A 16,267-nucleotide genomic window follows, 5' to 3' on the forward strand; every position below is an offset into this window, starting at 1 on the left:
AATTTTAATATCTTCAAAAGCCAGAATGACAGCGCAGTTGACCAGTTCCAAAATGCCTAAAAGGGAAGCACTAAAAGGGAAGAGATGAAGTTTCCGTAAGAGGATTGTGAGAAGTCTTATTTAAAAAAAAACCTCGGGATAAAGAATGCCCTTCAATACGGAATATTTCAGAGACACACCACGCCTCCAGAATCCAGAGGAAAAACAGAAGTCAAATAGCAAGACACTTTTGCAGGAGTGTTGAAACAAACAAGAAAACATTTTTATTTTGAAAATACAGTCTTTAAAGATAAATTTGGCTTCCATTTCCCATACCTAGGTGCATCCAACAAGGTACAAAAACAGACAAAACAAAACAACGAAACAGAGACCCTCGACATTATGTACAGAGCTCTAAAATGAGCTGTGAATATCTACAAGAAACTAGCATATGCGCTTTGTGAAAGGATGTACTTGTGTGGCTTTCTACAGTTCTCAGTCCTGGGAAGGAGAGTTAACCCCCTGAAGCTGCAGGTGTGGCTGCAGCCAGGGAAGAGCTGGGGTCAGTGAAGGGTTGGGGACGGGCCCCCTCGGGTGGGAGGCTGGAGAGGTGTCTGGGGAGGGGGGCAGCGGCGGCCCGGACAGATCCGGGGCTTCTCTAGAAGTCCTGCCGCGGGGTGTGAGTCAGGCTGTGCCGCCGCAGATCACAGTTTCGCCTGAACACTTTGCCGCACTGCTCGCAGCTGTAGGGCTTGATGTCTGTATGGGTGAGAAGGTGAGTTTTCAGATTACTTCTCTGATTAAAGGTTCTTCCACATGTGGGACATTTGTGTGGAGATTCCTGTTCAGATGTGAAGCAAGCAAAGGATTAATCCTTCACACCAACACGGCACCCTCCTCAACAGTCTCTGTCTTATCGGCATCACAAGCGTTAACAGAACACGCGCCCGACAACAAAGAGGGGACTGGCAGCAACAAAGCTGTGCTCCTAATCCTCCAATCACGAAAACACAGGCAGGGGCACACACAGGGGCCTGATCACACTGATAACCACCGGTGGCCACTGCTGTGGGCTTTGTGATTTACATTTCATCTCCATGTCATAGGCAGGAAAGGGGGGAAGGAAAAACTCTAATCCTCTCTTAAGGAACGACATTCTCCCGGGTAATAATGCCCCTCTTTGGTGCAAAATTAAACTATTCCTCAATGTTCTGAAAACTACAAATTATGAGGCTCCTGGGAGAGAGAGCGTATGGGATTTCACCATGCCTCCATTATCGAAATTACCTTTATTTCCTCCCAAACACGAAAGCTTTAAATGCAGGGCACATCAGGTGAAAAAAGAAATAAAATTCTAAAATTAGTATTTAGAACAATGAGAGTGGCCTCTTCTTTAAGAAAAACACATACATGTTTTTTGTTAAATAAAATTAATTTCATGTATAAAAAAATTGAGTGTTGCTTTCTCCACCTAGAAAACTGATCTAAATAGAGCCTTTTATGAGAAAGAGCCTGCCATTGAACACCTTTTGTAGAGCAAAAATGATAAAACAGAACCAGTCACTGCTTTAAAACAAGAAAACAAACTTACCTGCATATGTAAAGTTTTGTGAACAGCTAGAGTTCTAGACTGACAAAATCCTTTCCCGCACTCCTGACATTTGAAGGGCTTCTCTTTGGAATGGATATACCTGAAAATCAACATAAGGTCTCATTGAAATGGCTTTACCACCACGGTGAGGAGTTTCTTTTGACAATTGCTTTAAATGAAATCATGGGGGGCGGGGGGAGAAAAAGGATTTCCATTATTTTTGTTTTTACATTTTTTCTCCCCTGTATAATTCTGTTTATAGTTAACCTCAACTAACAGACTCTTCTGAACATTCACCGGACGCCGGCTTTATCTACACTTGATCGCCCTCTCTGGTGTATCCTGGAGCTTGAAGCCCTGCCGAATGAGCTCTTTCTGGCCTCTGCGGCTCTCTCTGAGATTTAAAGTGGTCAAATCAGGATGTAAGGCAAGGCTGAGTTTAGGGGGACCAATTTTAGCGAACCCCTTGGAAGCCGCGGAGGATCCCTACAGAAGTCCTACTTTGGGGTAACAGCAGCAAGTAGAGTCCAGGGAACAGATACTGTCATCCCCACTCCTGGGAAGTCCCTCCCCCACGCCCCCTCCCCGAGGAAAACACTGACATTATGGTATTTCTTCAATTGCCTTTGATTAATGCGGAGCTGAGAGTGTGGAGGGGATGTGGGGAGCTGTCCCTAAATTCTGTAATCTCAAGAACCCCGCAAATAAGTTTAAAAGAAAGGTTGCTAAGGCAGGCTCTGGGGTGCACCTAGGGACCAGTCAGGGAAGGGAGGAAACCAAGCTGAGGTGGCCACCATAGATTAACAGAAACTGTCCTAGGGCAGGTGGTACATGGAGCACCAGAGAAGGTCTTCCAGGCTCCTGGGCTCTACCTGCCCCACCTCCTAAGGTCTACCTGGTGGAAACTGGAAAACCGCTCCCGGAACCAAGAGCAACCCAGCAGATTTTAATTACCAAAGGATGGGACAACCCTCCCTCATCCCAAACAAGACACTGCAGCAGGGGTCCCTGCTGAGGAAAAAGGTAAAGGTTGGGGGTTGGTTACAGCTGGATGGGAAGGGCTTTGGTGGGGAATATAGTCTAGTTCCAAGAGGATTTTAGTGACACTTGGAATGTCTATCAAAACTCGATATTCTGGATAAATTGTCTTCCCCTCCCCAGGCCACCCTCCTTCCCCACCTTACCTGTGATCCCGCAAGTGATCTTGCCTCCGGAAAGCCTTGTGGCAGATGTCACAAGTGTACGGCCTCTCGTCGGTGTGGGTCCTCTCGTGGATGAGCAGGTTGTAGGATTTGGTAAAGTGTCTGCCGCAAAACTTGCAGATAAACTCTTTTTTCGTTTTGGAGGGCAACCTCCCTCGGGAGGGCTTTCTGTCCGGAGTCAATTTATTGAGGCCGGAGATGGGGCTCCCCAAGCCCGGGCTCAGCTTGCTCAGGTCTGCTATTTTAGGGGGATCCTCTTGCGTGGCGGCCACGGCCAAGTTGGCAAAGTCAAAACGGGGCCGGTCCTTGTGCAGGGCCGGGAGGACGTGGGCAATGGCTCCCTGCTTGGGGTGGAAGAGGTGGGTGGTAAAGGGCAGAGCCGGAAAGGAGAAGCGGGCATCCACAAGGCCCTGCGCCGCCGCCATCTCGGTGATGGTGGAGCGGGTGATTTCGTGCACGTTGGGGTACCCCAGAGTCCAGTGGTTCATGTGCATGGTCTGCACGGCGCTGAGACCGTACAGGCCCTGCAGGTGGTCCACCGCGGCAGGGAAGGTGTTCACGGCCTGCAGGAAGGAGTAATTGGTGAGCTGCAGCGATGGGTGGAGCGGAATGGGCGCCGGCAGGGCCTTGCTCCCCATTTTCCGGGATGTTGCAGGGCGGGGGTAGCCACCCCTTTTTTCCAGGACTCAGAGGAGGATGGGCGTGGGGCTCCGGCGAAAACCCAGACAACGGCACGCGAAGAGAGTCCTAAAGATGGCTGGGGGACAGAGGGGAAAGTCGTGACTATTATCCAAGACCGCTTGGTCTGTCCCTTGGCGCCGCGTGGGCTTCCACACCTTCCTTCTAAGACCCCCTCCCCACCCACCCCAAGGCCCCCCTAGAAGGAGGGGACCTTGGCGCGCCTGCCCGGCGAGTTGACACCAGGCTCAAGCTCAATCCCGAGGGCCAGGGTGTCAGGCGTGGTCGCCGGCGAGAGCGAGTGGCCCGTGGGAAGATCGGATTCCGGGCACGCGCGGATTCCAGGAGCCGGAGACCCGGGCCGGGTAGGAAGAAAGATGAGCGGGGGGACTCCAGGCGGCACCCAGCCCGGCCCACCCACCCACTACCCGGTGCGGCGAAGCTTGGTCATCCCTGGCCCGGCCGAGCCTCAGTCGCACCGAGCCTCCGAGGTCCCAGGAGACGGTGCGTCGTGGGTCGGACCCGGGCTTGAGGGCCCCGCTCGGCCGGAACGGCTCCTACCGCGGTGCCCGAGACCGCGGCCGGGCCGCCGTTCCTGCGCTTGCCCCGGACCGCGCCGGAGGTGTGGGTGCGCAGCCCGGGGACGCTTTGCGCTCCTGGGCTGCCTGGCCCTCGGAGGGGCCGCCTTGCCCGGGGCTGACCTCAGAGGTTTTCTTTTTCCTTCCTCTGCCTTGGTCCCATTTATCAGCGGTGACGGGCCACAGGAAAGAAAAGTGACACCTCGGGGCCAGTGAGGCCTGGAATCGCCCCCTCCTCCTTCCCAGGGGCCGTCCCCTCCCACCCCCCACCAAGATCCCTTCCAGATGGTTCGGGCTCAGACAGGGAGGGTAGGGGGGGTGGCTGAGGCCAGAGCCCGTTCTCCCAGACCCAGCGCCCAGCTCTCGGGAGTACCCGAGCGCCTCTCGATCTGGCCCCCGGAGCGGCTCCTACACCCGGGAGGCCCCAGGAAAAGAGAAGACCGGGTTCCCTGGGGAGGAAAAGGCAAGGAGCAGCAGGCGAGCCGCTCTGCCAGCCCGAAGGAAGCTTGTTTATCGGCCTGCAGTAGAGGGCGACGCTGCTTCTGCCCCTGGGAAGCCCGCCCGGGTCGTCCGCCTTGGGCCTAAACAGGGAGCACGCGCTTGCCTCTCCCTGCGCCCCCAATGGCAAAGCGGAGGTCTGGTTTCAGACCCCGTTTCCCGCGGCGCCTCACCTGCTTTCAGGGCAGGCCCACTTTCTCCCACCGCCAGCCCTCTTTTTAGCAGCCAGGGGTGCCAGCTCGGCGGCCCGGCACCAGCCTCTGAAGGCGGCTCCCCAGGTGCGGGCGTCACAAGCTAAGCGCTTTCCCTGGAGAGGTGCGGGCAGGCCTGTCTGAGCCATCAAGCTTTACGCCCGGCTTTTGAACCCAGCAGGAAGATGGGAGACTCTGTTCAGACTTCATTGCGCACTAGCCCTTTCTGCGCCTAAATGTCCCTCTCTAGTGTTGGAGAAGAGTTGCCTGTGGCTCTTTCTGAGGGCAGGCTTAGGGGGCTGCGCTAATGACACAGCGCTCCGGCCAGGCAGAATCTGACGGCCTCCACGAGGGCCCACACCTTCCCTCCCTCCTCCGTTTGAAACGACTGGGAGACAGCGATTTATTAACGAACCGCTTCTGCCTGGTGGTATGCGGTCTGGGAGTTGAGGTCGGGAGTTAATGAGAGGTGTGTAACAGTCAGGGGGTCTCAGTCAGACCGTTCAACCGAAACTGTAAACCTCCATTAGTAATAAACTTTCCCACCACAAATCACAATTCATTTTTCTTCAGTGGCAACCCTCAAGCCCTCTCCTAGAGAGGTAGGGGGGAAAAAAGGATTCTACTAACATCTCTGGTAATCTGATTGTTTTCCTCTTGCATTAAAAATAATAAGTTACACCTTTATTTCCTTCCTTTTGCATAAGGAGGATTTTCTAGAGATTCAAAATATTATTTTTCCCCTAGTATTAAAAAGTGGCCTCCCCACATAGAGAGGAAACCCAAATTATTATTTGGGTGTATTCCCAGACTGGATTTCTTAGAAATAAATACAGGAGGCAAAGTGCAATTCCCACCACATTCTCCTGGTAAGTATGTGCATGTGTGTGGGGTGTGTTGTCGACTGAAGGAATAGCATGACTTATGAGTTTGATTCCAAATGCATAAAGTGAACTCTGCCGTAAAGGTTACATGTTAATTCTGCCAGCAGAAACTTGAGAGCCATCTTCCTTCCCTTTTCACTGAATGGTTTATAACCCAAATTATTGCCTCTGTTATAATTCAACTTCATGGTGGCACAAAAGCGCTGTTTCATAGTATGTGTTCGTTTTGATTTGCAGGACAAATAGTTTCTTCATAGAAGACAAAAAGCAAGGCCTTCATAAACAGAACCACCCTAAATATTCATTAAACATTTTTCGCATAATTAGGGAGTTCAGGTTTTCACTCTCCTGCTGAGTAGTTGGAAATATATGTCAAAAGATACTTTAAGTCAATGCAGAGATCTAAAGTACTTTCGTTTTTGTCTAGAGCTGAGCATGTAGTTCTCACACTCAGTTTCAAGCAATAACAGCCATCATCTGCTGTCACTTCTTCACCACCCCGTTCCGGAACATTGGTTACTTTTAATTTTGCAAGGAAAGAAACTTAAACCAACGAAAAGACATAAATATTACAGTGGAATTGAGGCTTGTTTTCTTTCATCGGTCTTCTTCACAAGAAATTTCCAGACATGTACAGAAGTTTTGTAAAATTTAGCTCACTGGCTGTCAACAAGTGAGAGGTGCACATACTAATTTCAGTACAATGAAGCCTTCAAAACACTGGAGGGGAAAAAATGGTCATTCGATAAGGAGTCTCGCTCTTTGGTAATGTGTTATTACACTGAATTATCTAAAAATAATATACAGTCAGGGGTCATCTGCTAAAACCTGTGGGTTGGTGTCTGAGAGAAATGACTGATGGCTCCACAGGCTCGCTGAATTTCAGCCCAAGCCACAATAGAATTTTACGTTAATCAGAGAGCTATACTTCAAGTAGATTTAAGAGATCATTTAAAAAAAAAAAAAAAGAAAGAAAATAAAAATGGCCAGACTGGGTCAGGTGAACAGAGAGAAACCACCGCGAAGTTCCTGCCCCTTCGCTGCGTCTCTGCCTTCCCAAGGAGTTAATTAAATTAAGATGCCTTCCGCATAATCTGGGTTCTGTTTCTCTCTGCTCCCTCGCTCCCCCTGCATGAGTAATTTTCTTGTTCTGCTCGGGACTGCAGTTTGTTTAGCAGAGAAAGTAGCTGTCTGCACCGTTTGGCTCCGGGAAACTCCAGCCCTCTTTTGTTCCCCTGCTAACAGGTAGGCAGACAGAGCCAGCGCACCCTCCACAAACACCTTTTTCTCCCTCCTCATTCTACAGATGCAACACCTTTCTCCGTTGCTATTTCTCGAGAATCCCAGCGTTTAAACCCCAGGGGGATTTGCCTTCTGCCCGCCTCCGCCAGGACTGGAGGGTGGGAAGAAAATCAAAAGGCCGGCACAAGGTTGGAGAATTATCTAGGACTGAACTATTACTTTTCTTCTGAAACGCGCTGGCTCGGCAGGCACCGTGTGTCTCGGCCCGTCCGCGCTGCCGCGGCTGCCGCGGGACGGCTGCCCCTGCTCTGGAATACTATGGCAGGGTAAGGGGGGAAAAAAAGAGGTGAGGGGGGGTGTTGTGGGGTTTTATCTCAAAGTATGTAGATCAGCTTTTAGAAGAAGCTTTGCGGAGGGCTTCGATTCAGTGTTGCAAAACAAAACTAAAAACAGTATGCGAAAGCGCGTGTTGTTGCGTGTTATCTGGGAGTGGCGAGCCTGGGATCCCATAAAGTGAAAAATACAATGCCCCAGGAATGCATCCATGTGATTTCTTTTACCCGAGTTCGGAACTTGTGGCACGCCGGACCGAGACTCGGAGCGCCCCGGCTGCAGCCTGCTTTCCTTAGGGCGGCTGCAGCCCCCTTCCCATAGTGGACACTTACCTCCAGCAGAAAGGTCCGCCTGGGCAGCGCCACTCAGACCTGGTCCAGGCAGGGAGGCGCACAGCTTGGAAAGGTCATTGGTTCCACGCCGGCCAAACTGCTTTTTCTGCGCGGAGTCCCGGGAGCAGCGGACATGATCTGGAGGACGACGGGCAGCCAAACCGAGAGCGGATCCTCGTCTTCGTCTGTGGACTTAGAATGTGCAAGGACCCGGGGATGGTAGAAGCCCGCCCTCAGCGCTCGCCTGGAACCTCGCGCCCCCGCGAACCTCTCGCCGCCGACTCCGGGTAAGGTCGGAGCCTGCAGCCTCGCAGGGCCATCACCCTCCAGCAGCAGCGAGCGCGCCGAGCTCTGTCCCCGCCCGCGTCCCTCCCCAGGCTGCCCGCGGCCGGCAGACTCCAGCTTTAGTAGCGGCCCCGCCTCCCCTTCGGGCGGGCGTCCCGCCGCCTCGCGGGGCCCCCTGCGCCCAGGCTCCGCCTCCGCGCCCGGCGCCCGCTAATGGTCCACTTTGTTTACTTGTGTTTGGATAGCAACTGAGTCTTAAAGGCACAGGTTTGCTCGAGGTTCCCCTGTTACACAGGCAGAGCCGAGGCGACGCGGTTCAAAACTCACACAAACACAACGCCCGGCCCCTTCCTTCTCGGTGCCACTTTTCCTTATAACGTTAGAAGCTGCACAATTGGCTTTCTGCCTTCCGAAGACCCCCGCCGAGAAACCCAAAGGGCGTTTTTGTAGCTTTACTTGGCGCGCTCGCAGCGTTAATTTCCACATCTTAACACGTTTAACGTAACTACCTTCTTCATAGGTAAAACCAGTCACTTTTAGATTGTATTCTCCAGCATATATCACCCTTCCCCCAATTTTAAATACAGTTTTGCACATACTTATGGTCAATTATGACTGTATGGGTAGTCTGTTTTCCCCTGCTGTTTTCAAAACGAAGTTTGTTTATAGAGGTGACAATTGACTAATTTCGTAATTACCTTAAAGACATATGTGGAATATCCCAGGAGAAATTTCTCCCAAAATTTAAGCTTTAATCAGTCAGTGTACATTTCATAAGCAGTTAACCAACTTGGTTAAAGGGGTGGGCATCTGCAACCCATTGGCAAACAATAAAGAATCCATCTGGAATGGGTGAAGAGCAATCATTTAAAATATTTAGGAAAATACTATTCCAGCGTCTCAAACGTGTACATCTTCATTCCCAGCAAAAAAAAAAAAAAGAGTTCATTGTTCAGTCGCCAGGAAACTTAATCGAATTTGAAGTGTAGTGATACATTTTTTCAGGTTCTTCTAAAGATTTGGTCTTGTGTGAGTGTAATTGCAGAACGCACTTCAGCTACTCTGGAAGTAGGGTGACCGAGTGACAGAAAGGGGATGACATACTCTCATTTTAAACAGCCTCTTTCCAGATGAGATCTGCCGAGCAACACTGAGCAAAACGCCCTTCGTCCCAGACGAGTTCGCCAGAGGCGATTTACATCAGCCCCCTGCAAGTCGGCGCTTTGAGGGGCACAGATCTTCAAGCCAAGAGGCAGTACAATTCAAAGGTGTTCCGCCAAAATATGGTTTTGAATGTGCCGCCCCAAATAATCTCAATTGTGCGGGGAAGTGGACACGTATAAGCAGAAGACTAAAAACTGTCAAAAGGTCAAACAGTGGTTGGGGAGCCACGCAGAAGCTACGGGTTATTATTTTATTTGGATATAATCTCTTCTATTTTATTTATGCAGAGGTGGGTACATATTTTCGTTCCTTTGGTAAAACATAATTCAGAGATAGTAGATCTTTTTTTTTTTTCTTTCCAATTTCAAATTTGCAAAGATTAAAAAGTGAGCTTGGAATGAAGAGTGTTTAATATCTTTCAACATTTAACTGCTTCAATGTAGACTTAACCAACTGCGTGGAAGTACGGAATGCCTGAGTTTAGGACTTAAAAAAAAAAACACACACACACGTTTTCCCTAGTGGATTCTATAGGGGTGCTTTCATTTTAGCGCTCAGTCCTGAGCCCCAGCCACGGGGGTGCCTGCGGTCCCCTCTCTCTAACCGCTTCATTCCTTCCCCAGCTTTTCTCAATTTGGAAGATCTGGAGGGAACTTTCTCTTCTTTCAGACCCCCAGGACACAACTCCCAGGGTGGTGACCTGAAGAGTGTTCCTACGCTTCATATTTCCTTTTCTGCAAGTGGAGGCCACTCCCCAGGGGTGGGCTTCACACCTTCCCTGTGTGTGTGTGTGTGTGTGTGTGTGTGTGTGTGTGTAAACTCCCCAGGGGTGGGCTTCACACCTTCCCACCGTGTGTGTGCGTGCGTGCGTGCGTGTGTGTGTGTGTGTGTGTAAACTCCCCAGGGGTGGGCTTCACACCTTCCCACTGTGTGTGTGTGTGTGTGTGTGTGTGTGTGTGTGTGTGTGCCGCGCCGCCTGCTCTTGCCGGGAGGTAAACAGAATTTCCAACCAGAACGGCTCCCTCTTTTCCGCAAACCTCTTGAGCCCGGGTTTTTCCACAACCGTGTTTACCTCGCCCACCCCAGGCTCCGAAGTGCCACAGTGGCGTCTGGGCCAAGCCGGCCAGAGCCCTGCGGCTGTTGGAAAGGTAGGGCAGCTTCGGCTACCTTGGGGAGAAGCCTCGTGGCGGGACGGCGCGTCGGCAGCCTGCAGGCCCGGCCATCGCCGCACGCAGGTGTGCGCGCCACGCGGAGAACCACTGGAGGCGGCTCGCGGGGGTCCCCTCGGGCCACCTCTGCGGCCACCCAAGGCCGGGCCCTGGAGGTGCTCCACGCTCTGCCCCGGGGCAAAGCACCCTGACCCCGCCGGCGTCGAGAGCGCACGGTCAGTGGAGGCCCACCCAGGAGGAGCCTCGTCGGCGGGACTCCCCTAGCGCCCCGCCTGGCAAGGAAGATGGGCCCCGCGGCGAGTTGGCGGGTGGGGTTGGGGGTCCGGGGGTGCGCGCCCTGGGGCTGAGTCCCAGCTCTGCCTGCGCCCTCCCCGAGCTGAGCTGCGGTTCCCTCCGAAGTTTCCGACAACTGATCGTCTGCTGTCCTCGCGTCTCTTGGGCTTTCGACACCAACCAAGGAGGCTTCCAGGGAAATGGCTAAGAGACTGACAAGGGGAGCGCGAGCACTTGTAGCCCAAACCCGAACCTCCCCGGGCGCAGGCGGGGGAGAGGACGGCGGCGGCCAAGTGGGAGGAGGAGGGGGTTCGTCAGCGGTAGGCCCCTTCCCCCCAACTTCTCCCTACCCTCCCTGCCGGCCCACCCAGGAGGCTCCGCCAGTTAAACCCCGCGAACAGGTGTCAGACACACTTCCCTGAGGTCGACGCTGAGCCTCTCCCTCTGACCCGCGCGCTGCGGACATCCTAAAAAAAGACTCTGGCCCTTGATGTCACAAATTATGGACACCCCGTGTTTTCCCAGGGATCCCAGGTGCCATGACCTTCGAGGACTGGGGACTCGCCTCCCCTCTCTCCCGCCTTCCTTGCCTCTCCAGGGCCGGGTGGTGGTGTTGGGGAGGGCGAGGGGCACCTTTTGCATTTGAACTTCCCTCACTGTTTGCCACTTCTCGCCAGGAGTCTGGAGTCTCCATCGAGCCCGGCTCTTCTCTGGGCGCGTGCCCTCCAGCCCCAGAGTCGTGAGGAAAGCTAGAGGACGGTCGCGGGCACTGGACGCAGGAACTGAGGATTGTGACGGCGGGAAAACGTGAGAGTTTGCTCTTGTAAAAAGGAGTTTTCGCTATTGGGCTCTACAAAGGGTCCAGGGTTGGGAAAGCGCGGCCGCGGGCGGGAGCTCGGCGGGAAGAGCCGCAGCGCCCCCTGGAGGCGCGGGCCGAGCACGACGCGGCGCGGACGCTCGGGGCGGTCACCCGGGCGGGCTGGCTCCGGGGGTGAATGCCTGGCGGTCGGCGGTCCTGCCCGCCGCTGGGCTCCTTTCACCTTGTCCTGGGCCCTTTGCCGGGTGGGGTGGGGGGATGTAGAGTCGTGTGCGCGGCACGGGCGCTGCGGAGAGGGCCTGGCCTGTTGTCAGAGCCAGGGAGCCGCTCTACCCTCATCGCTGGGGCCTTTCTGAGCATCCCCGCCCGGTGGCCTTGCACAGACTGCCCTCCTGGCCGGTTGTCCCTAGACGGACTCTTGTCGCTGCCCAGGGAGACTCTGACTTCCCCAGGGCAGGGGAAAGATATCCTCCCGTCGCTCGGGGAGTTGGCTGCGGCCGGGTGATCAGCTCAGATTCCGGCAGATTCCCAGGCCGCGGACGTGGTCCAGGGGGAGAGGCAAGAGAGATTGCTCAGGATTGCATTTGGAAAGGCTCTCCCACTCCCCGCGACGTACGTCTCATCTCACCCAGCTTTTGAAGCCCTAACGGAAATGGATCTGTGGGCAGGCTGTGCTCTCCCTAAGCGCGAGAGCTGAACGATGCGCGTAGCGAGGCGCACCAAGAGCGCGGGAGCCTTCCCGGGCCTTGGGGGACTGAGGACCACCCGCCGCCTCCAGACGTCCCAGCCCCCACCCACCCGGCCACCTCGGGAGTCCGGCCGGGCGGGACAGCCTCGGGCGCCCGAGGAAGGCCGAACCTCGAGGGCTCTTCCCGGGGTGGGACTGGGGGTCCGGGGGGCCCTGGTGCCCGCGCTCCTCGATCAGCTGCGCTCCACCTGAGGGAGGCCTCGGGGGGCGCCCTTCCAGCCCACCAGCTGGCGCCGGACCGAGTGCCGGGAAAGCGGAGCTACCTGTAGACGCGGAAGACCGGGTGGGAGGGTCTAGCTCCGTTGCCACGCCGCGGTTGGGCAGACCCTCCCGCGAGCCCGGGGTCCATCCAAGTTTGGTTTCTCCGGTGGGAGGTGGTCGGGCGCCGCCGTAGCCAGGCCAACTCGAGGCCGCCCGGCGATCCGTCTGCCCCTCGCGAGCGCGAGTGCGGCCCGGCGCCGTCCCCCACCGCCCGGCGTCCTGGGAGGTCCCAGCGCGGTCCCAGGCACGTGCTGGGCGCGGGCTCCCGGGAAGTGCGGGGATACCACGAGCTTTCGCCTTTAGCGCCGCAGAGAAGCGGGTCTCCCGCAGTTCGCCTCGCCGGAGACAGCCAGGTCACTCCCTAGGAGGCTCCCGTGTCCAAGGGCAGCTTCCAGTTCAAGCTGCTCTTCTAACGGAGCCCGATGATGTCGGTGACTCGGAAGACCGGGCTTACAGATTTCCGCAGCCGAGGGAGGACAAGACCCGGGCGCCTCCCAAGGATGGAGATGTGCCCTCTCTGGGCCAAGTAGGCTTGGCCCAGCCCTCGCGCTGAGCAAGATCTTCCTCAGAAAAGACGAGGGCTCAGTCTGCAAATCTATTTTTATTAGGTTTTCACTTAAACATACACACAAACTTGCGAATCCTTAACCGTTGGGAACATTCTAACGAAAATCTTGATTTCCAAATGCGCTCCCTGTCCTTAAAGCGGCAGTGAGTTGGCCGGGGCTGAGCGGTTCTGCTGTTGTCTGCGGTCTGTTTTTACCATGCAGGGCCTGGGATTGCCTTGGAGTTTCCGTTTCTAGCTGCAGAGGTCATTTCTCTGGGACTCCGGGATCGGTCCAGAGTTACCGTCGTAAGGTGTGGTCCAGTAGCATCAGCCACCTCCGGAACTGGTTAGAAAAGCAGATTCTCTGGACCTGACACTCTAGGAGTGGGCTGGCGATCTGGGTTTGAACAAGCTCTCCAGGTGATGCTGATGCACGCTGAAGTTTAAGAATCACTAACCTAGATGGAATTCACTTTTGGGAGCCATCGCCTAAGTGCGCGATTAATCTTTCAGGCTCTCTTTCTCCCCCAAATTTCCTCCCTCCCTTCTTTCTTTTCTCCCTCCTTGCCTTCCTTTCCTTTCTCTCCAGGGAATGCCCGCCTAGTCTGGCTTAGGACAACTAGTTCATTCCTTCGTTCATTCATTCCTTCACTCATTCATCTGACTTTTTCAGAGGCCCCTCCCAAGTCCTTGGAGACTTGTAGAGGATCCCCAGGTAAACTAGGCACAACCCCTCCTTTCAAGGACTCAGGTCGCCTGCAGAAAAGCAAGGGAGGGAAAGCCCTACGCATTAGAATGGGTGTCCTCAGTATCTCAATCGTGTCCGACTCTTTCCCACCTCATGGACTGTAGCCAGCCTGGCTCCTCTGTCCATGGGATTCTCCAGGAAAAAATACTGGAGTGGGTTGACATCTCCTCCTCCAGGGAATCCAGGAATGGAACTACATTGGCAGGCGGATTCTTTAGATTTGATGTGACTTCCGGAAATAGCCCTATTAGGGACTGAACAGGAGCAATGTACCCCCTTTTAAAGTTTCTGACTCCCTTCTTCATCCAGGTTGAGGTTAATTTTTTTTCTGGTTTTCATCACATCCTAGAGATTCTGTGTCTGCTGCATACACTTCTACACACACCTTGACATACACTGCCCGCATCTTATGCCTTCCGCACTGGGTCAGAGTGCTTGGCACCTGGGGTGTGGCAGTGTCACAGTCGCTGGGTGGGAACGTGATTGGACCAGGCTCAAAGTCTCTGAGCCCTTGGATTTCCCTGAGGCCGTACAAGGAGATCTTGGTACTGAACGCCGGCTCACAGACCTTGGGCACTAGCTCCCATCTTGCATCCAGCTGTTCTGAACTGACCAGTTTCCAAACTGGGGGGTGGGGGGGTGGGGGAGTGGGGGGTGTTGGGGAGGGGGCGGGGGCAGTACCCAGATGTTAACATCCTGATCCTCAACCTGCAGATTTCTCACCTTAGGACTGTGTCAAACCTCCTTACCTGTCACTTGATAGTAGAAAATTTTGTTGTTCCCCCTCACAGAGTTTCTGTAATTCCAGATGAAACTCTCACTTTCTGGTTTTCTTATACCAAATCAATCTCCCTTAACCTTTCACTTTGCCGCTTCTCTCCAGGACCTTGACTTGAACTTCTGTCCTCAGCCAGCCAAAGAGCCGCTTCCACTGCACCATTTGCTACCCACTGAGGTTTTCTCATTGTTAGGCAGTGAGAACAGTGGAAGGCACTTTGCCCCTTAGTCAGTGGCCAGTTGCTTAAATATCTGGAAACCTCTCATCTCTTTTCAGTCAGAAAAAAAGTTTGACTTGAGTGTGCTGGTACAGGAAAGCCACTGAAAATACCCGCAAACAAAAATGAATTTTCATATTGCCTTAGTCATAAATTGTCTAAAAGTACTCAGCTTCACTTTGACAAAGAGTTACTATTTTAGTATGACCTTTTCTTATGGGGATTTTCAAAATATAAAATGTATAATGGTCAGGAACATGATAATCTCTTTACAACCTGTGATCATATTTCTTAACAGGATTTTGCTTTCCAGTGCAGATGGTCTGACATAGTAACATTCAAAGCAGCCAGCACTTAGGAAATGCCAAGGCCAGCATTTGAATGCAGATACAAGTTTTAACAAAGGAAAATGTATATCCCTGTAGCTGTTTGCCTGTGAATATTCCCCAGAAGATTAATACACTATTCTTGAATCTATGCCAAGTCATCAAACTCTCTGAAAAGCCTGAGAGGTGCCAACTCATAAGGCGTAGAATTCCTTGTCACCAAATATATTTGAGTGTCTACTGCGTACCAGGTACAAGACAATTGTGTTATTGTTTGAGACCCAGAGCTTTCATCCTGACTTGGGGCGGGGGCAAGGGAAAGGAAGGTGGAACTTTAAGGTTGCTTTCCTCTGGTTTTGTTAAATTGTTAAAGTATTTGTACTTTATAGCAATCTTTAAAACATTTATTGAACTTTTTCTTACATTTTTAGGTCACTTTTACTAGTCAGGGAGAGAAAGTCAGTGTTTGAGCCAGCTCATTTATTGGAAAACGAATGCCAGCACAGGCTTAACTTTTGGCTTTCCAACTGGAAGGCCTTAATATCATGACAGCATTTTACAATAATGTTATTTCCATCATGCCAGGTGATAATTTAGCTGTAGATTCCTTATGATTGGTGACCATAGCTCACTCAAGCCTGTTTTCAGCTCCTGACTCTGTAAGGAGCCACAGAAAAGAAACACACCCTTCTTCCTCTGGCACCCTTGCTGGAGGGAGGGGGAAAAGAAGTGGCAGACAGTTAGGTTGGCCCCATGCTCACTGTTCCTCAGCAGAACTTGGAGCAGAAGCAGCTCAGATCCAGTTGGCTTCGGGGAATCCAGGTCTTACAAGAAATGGTGAGCTCTTTTATCTTTGGCTCTGAGCACAAAACACAGCTAGTGTCAATGTATATGGAGACAAACATATCATTCTGCCCTTACTCCATGCACTGTGTCGCAGTACCTGGTCACACCGCATGTCTTAGCCACATACTCCGTTTTATGGTGCTTAACACTTTTCCCACATTCTCTTCCTCTACACTGCTCCCCAACCCCAGCGCCTCTCCCCCAGCCCAGGCCCATGCCTGGCAAGTGGGCCAGCCCCCAGGAACCAGCCTGGGTGGGTGCTATGATGTCAGGACACCAGGCAGCAGCATTTCTAACCTGTTAGACTACGGGTGCCTTTTCCTTTCCCTGGAAAAGTACACACAGTGCAAGTCGTCTCCCAGGCTGTGAGGCACTCGTCCAAATGCCCTACGTGGTGGGCCCACCCAGGCCCAGGAGAGTGTGGAGGAGAACACGAGTGTGTCATACGGGTGTGTTCACCAGGCCTGCTCCCCTCTGTCTCATCCTTGACCACACTCTCTTGACAGGCCATATGGCCTGGGAGTGACCTGGAATATATTAAAAGCGTCGGCTTGTAGAACCCTTGCAGAACAAAGCAGCA

The 16,267-nt window shown here is 53.1% G+C and overlaps 1 protein-coding gene across 2 annotated transcripts; it reads right to left on the minus strand.

Annotated features, from left to right (window-relative positions):
- Positions 1-240: 240 nt before the first annotated feature.
- On the minus strand, positions 241-7,861 carry OSR2 (odd-skipped related transciption factor 2). 2 transcript variants are annotated; one of them, XM_019973959.2, is made up of 4 exons: positions 7,509-7,861; positions 2,755-3,529; positions 1,571-1,670; positions 241-820 (listed from the first exon to the last, which is right to left on the minus strand). In XM_019973959.2, the coding sequence occupies exons 2-4, from the start codon at positions 3,408-3,410 to the stop codon at positions 638-640; spliced, it is 939 nt and encodes a 312-aa protein (XP_019829518.1). In that variant the 5' UTR covers positions 3,411-3,529; positions 7,509-7,861; the 3' UTR covers positions 241-637. The 2 variants fall into 2 exon arrangements, with proteins under 2 accessions (XP_019829518.1, XP_019829519.1); XM_019973960.2 differs by having other exon boundaries at positions 241-738; positions 7,509-7,859.
- Positions 7,862-16,267: the final 8,406 nt, after the last annotated feature.

This window comes from Bos indicus, chromosome 14 (genome assembly GCF_029378745.1).
Source record: "Bos indicus isolate NIAB-ARS_2022 breed Sahiwal x Tharparkar chromosome 14, NIAB-ARS_B.indTharparkar_mat_pri_1.0, whole genome shotgun sequence".
Lineage (NCBI taxonomy): Eukaryota > Metazoa > Chordata > Mammalia > Artiodactyla > Bovidae > Bos > Bos indicus.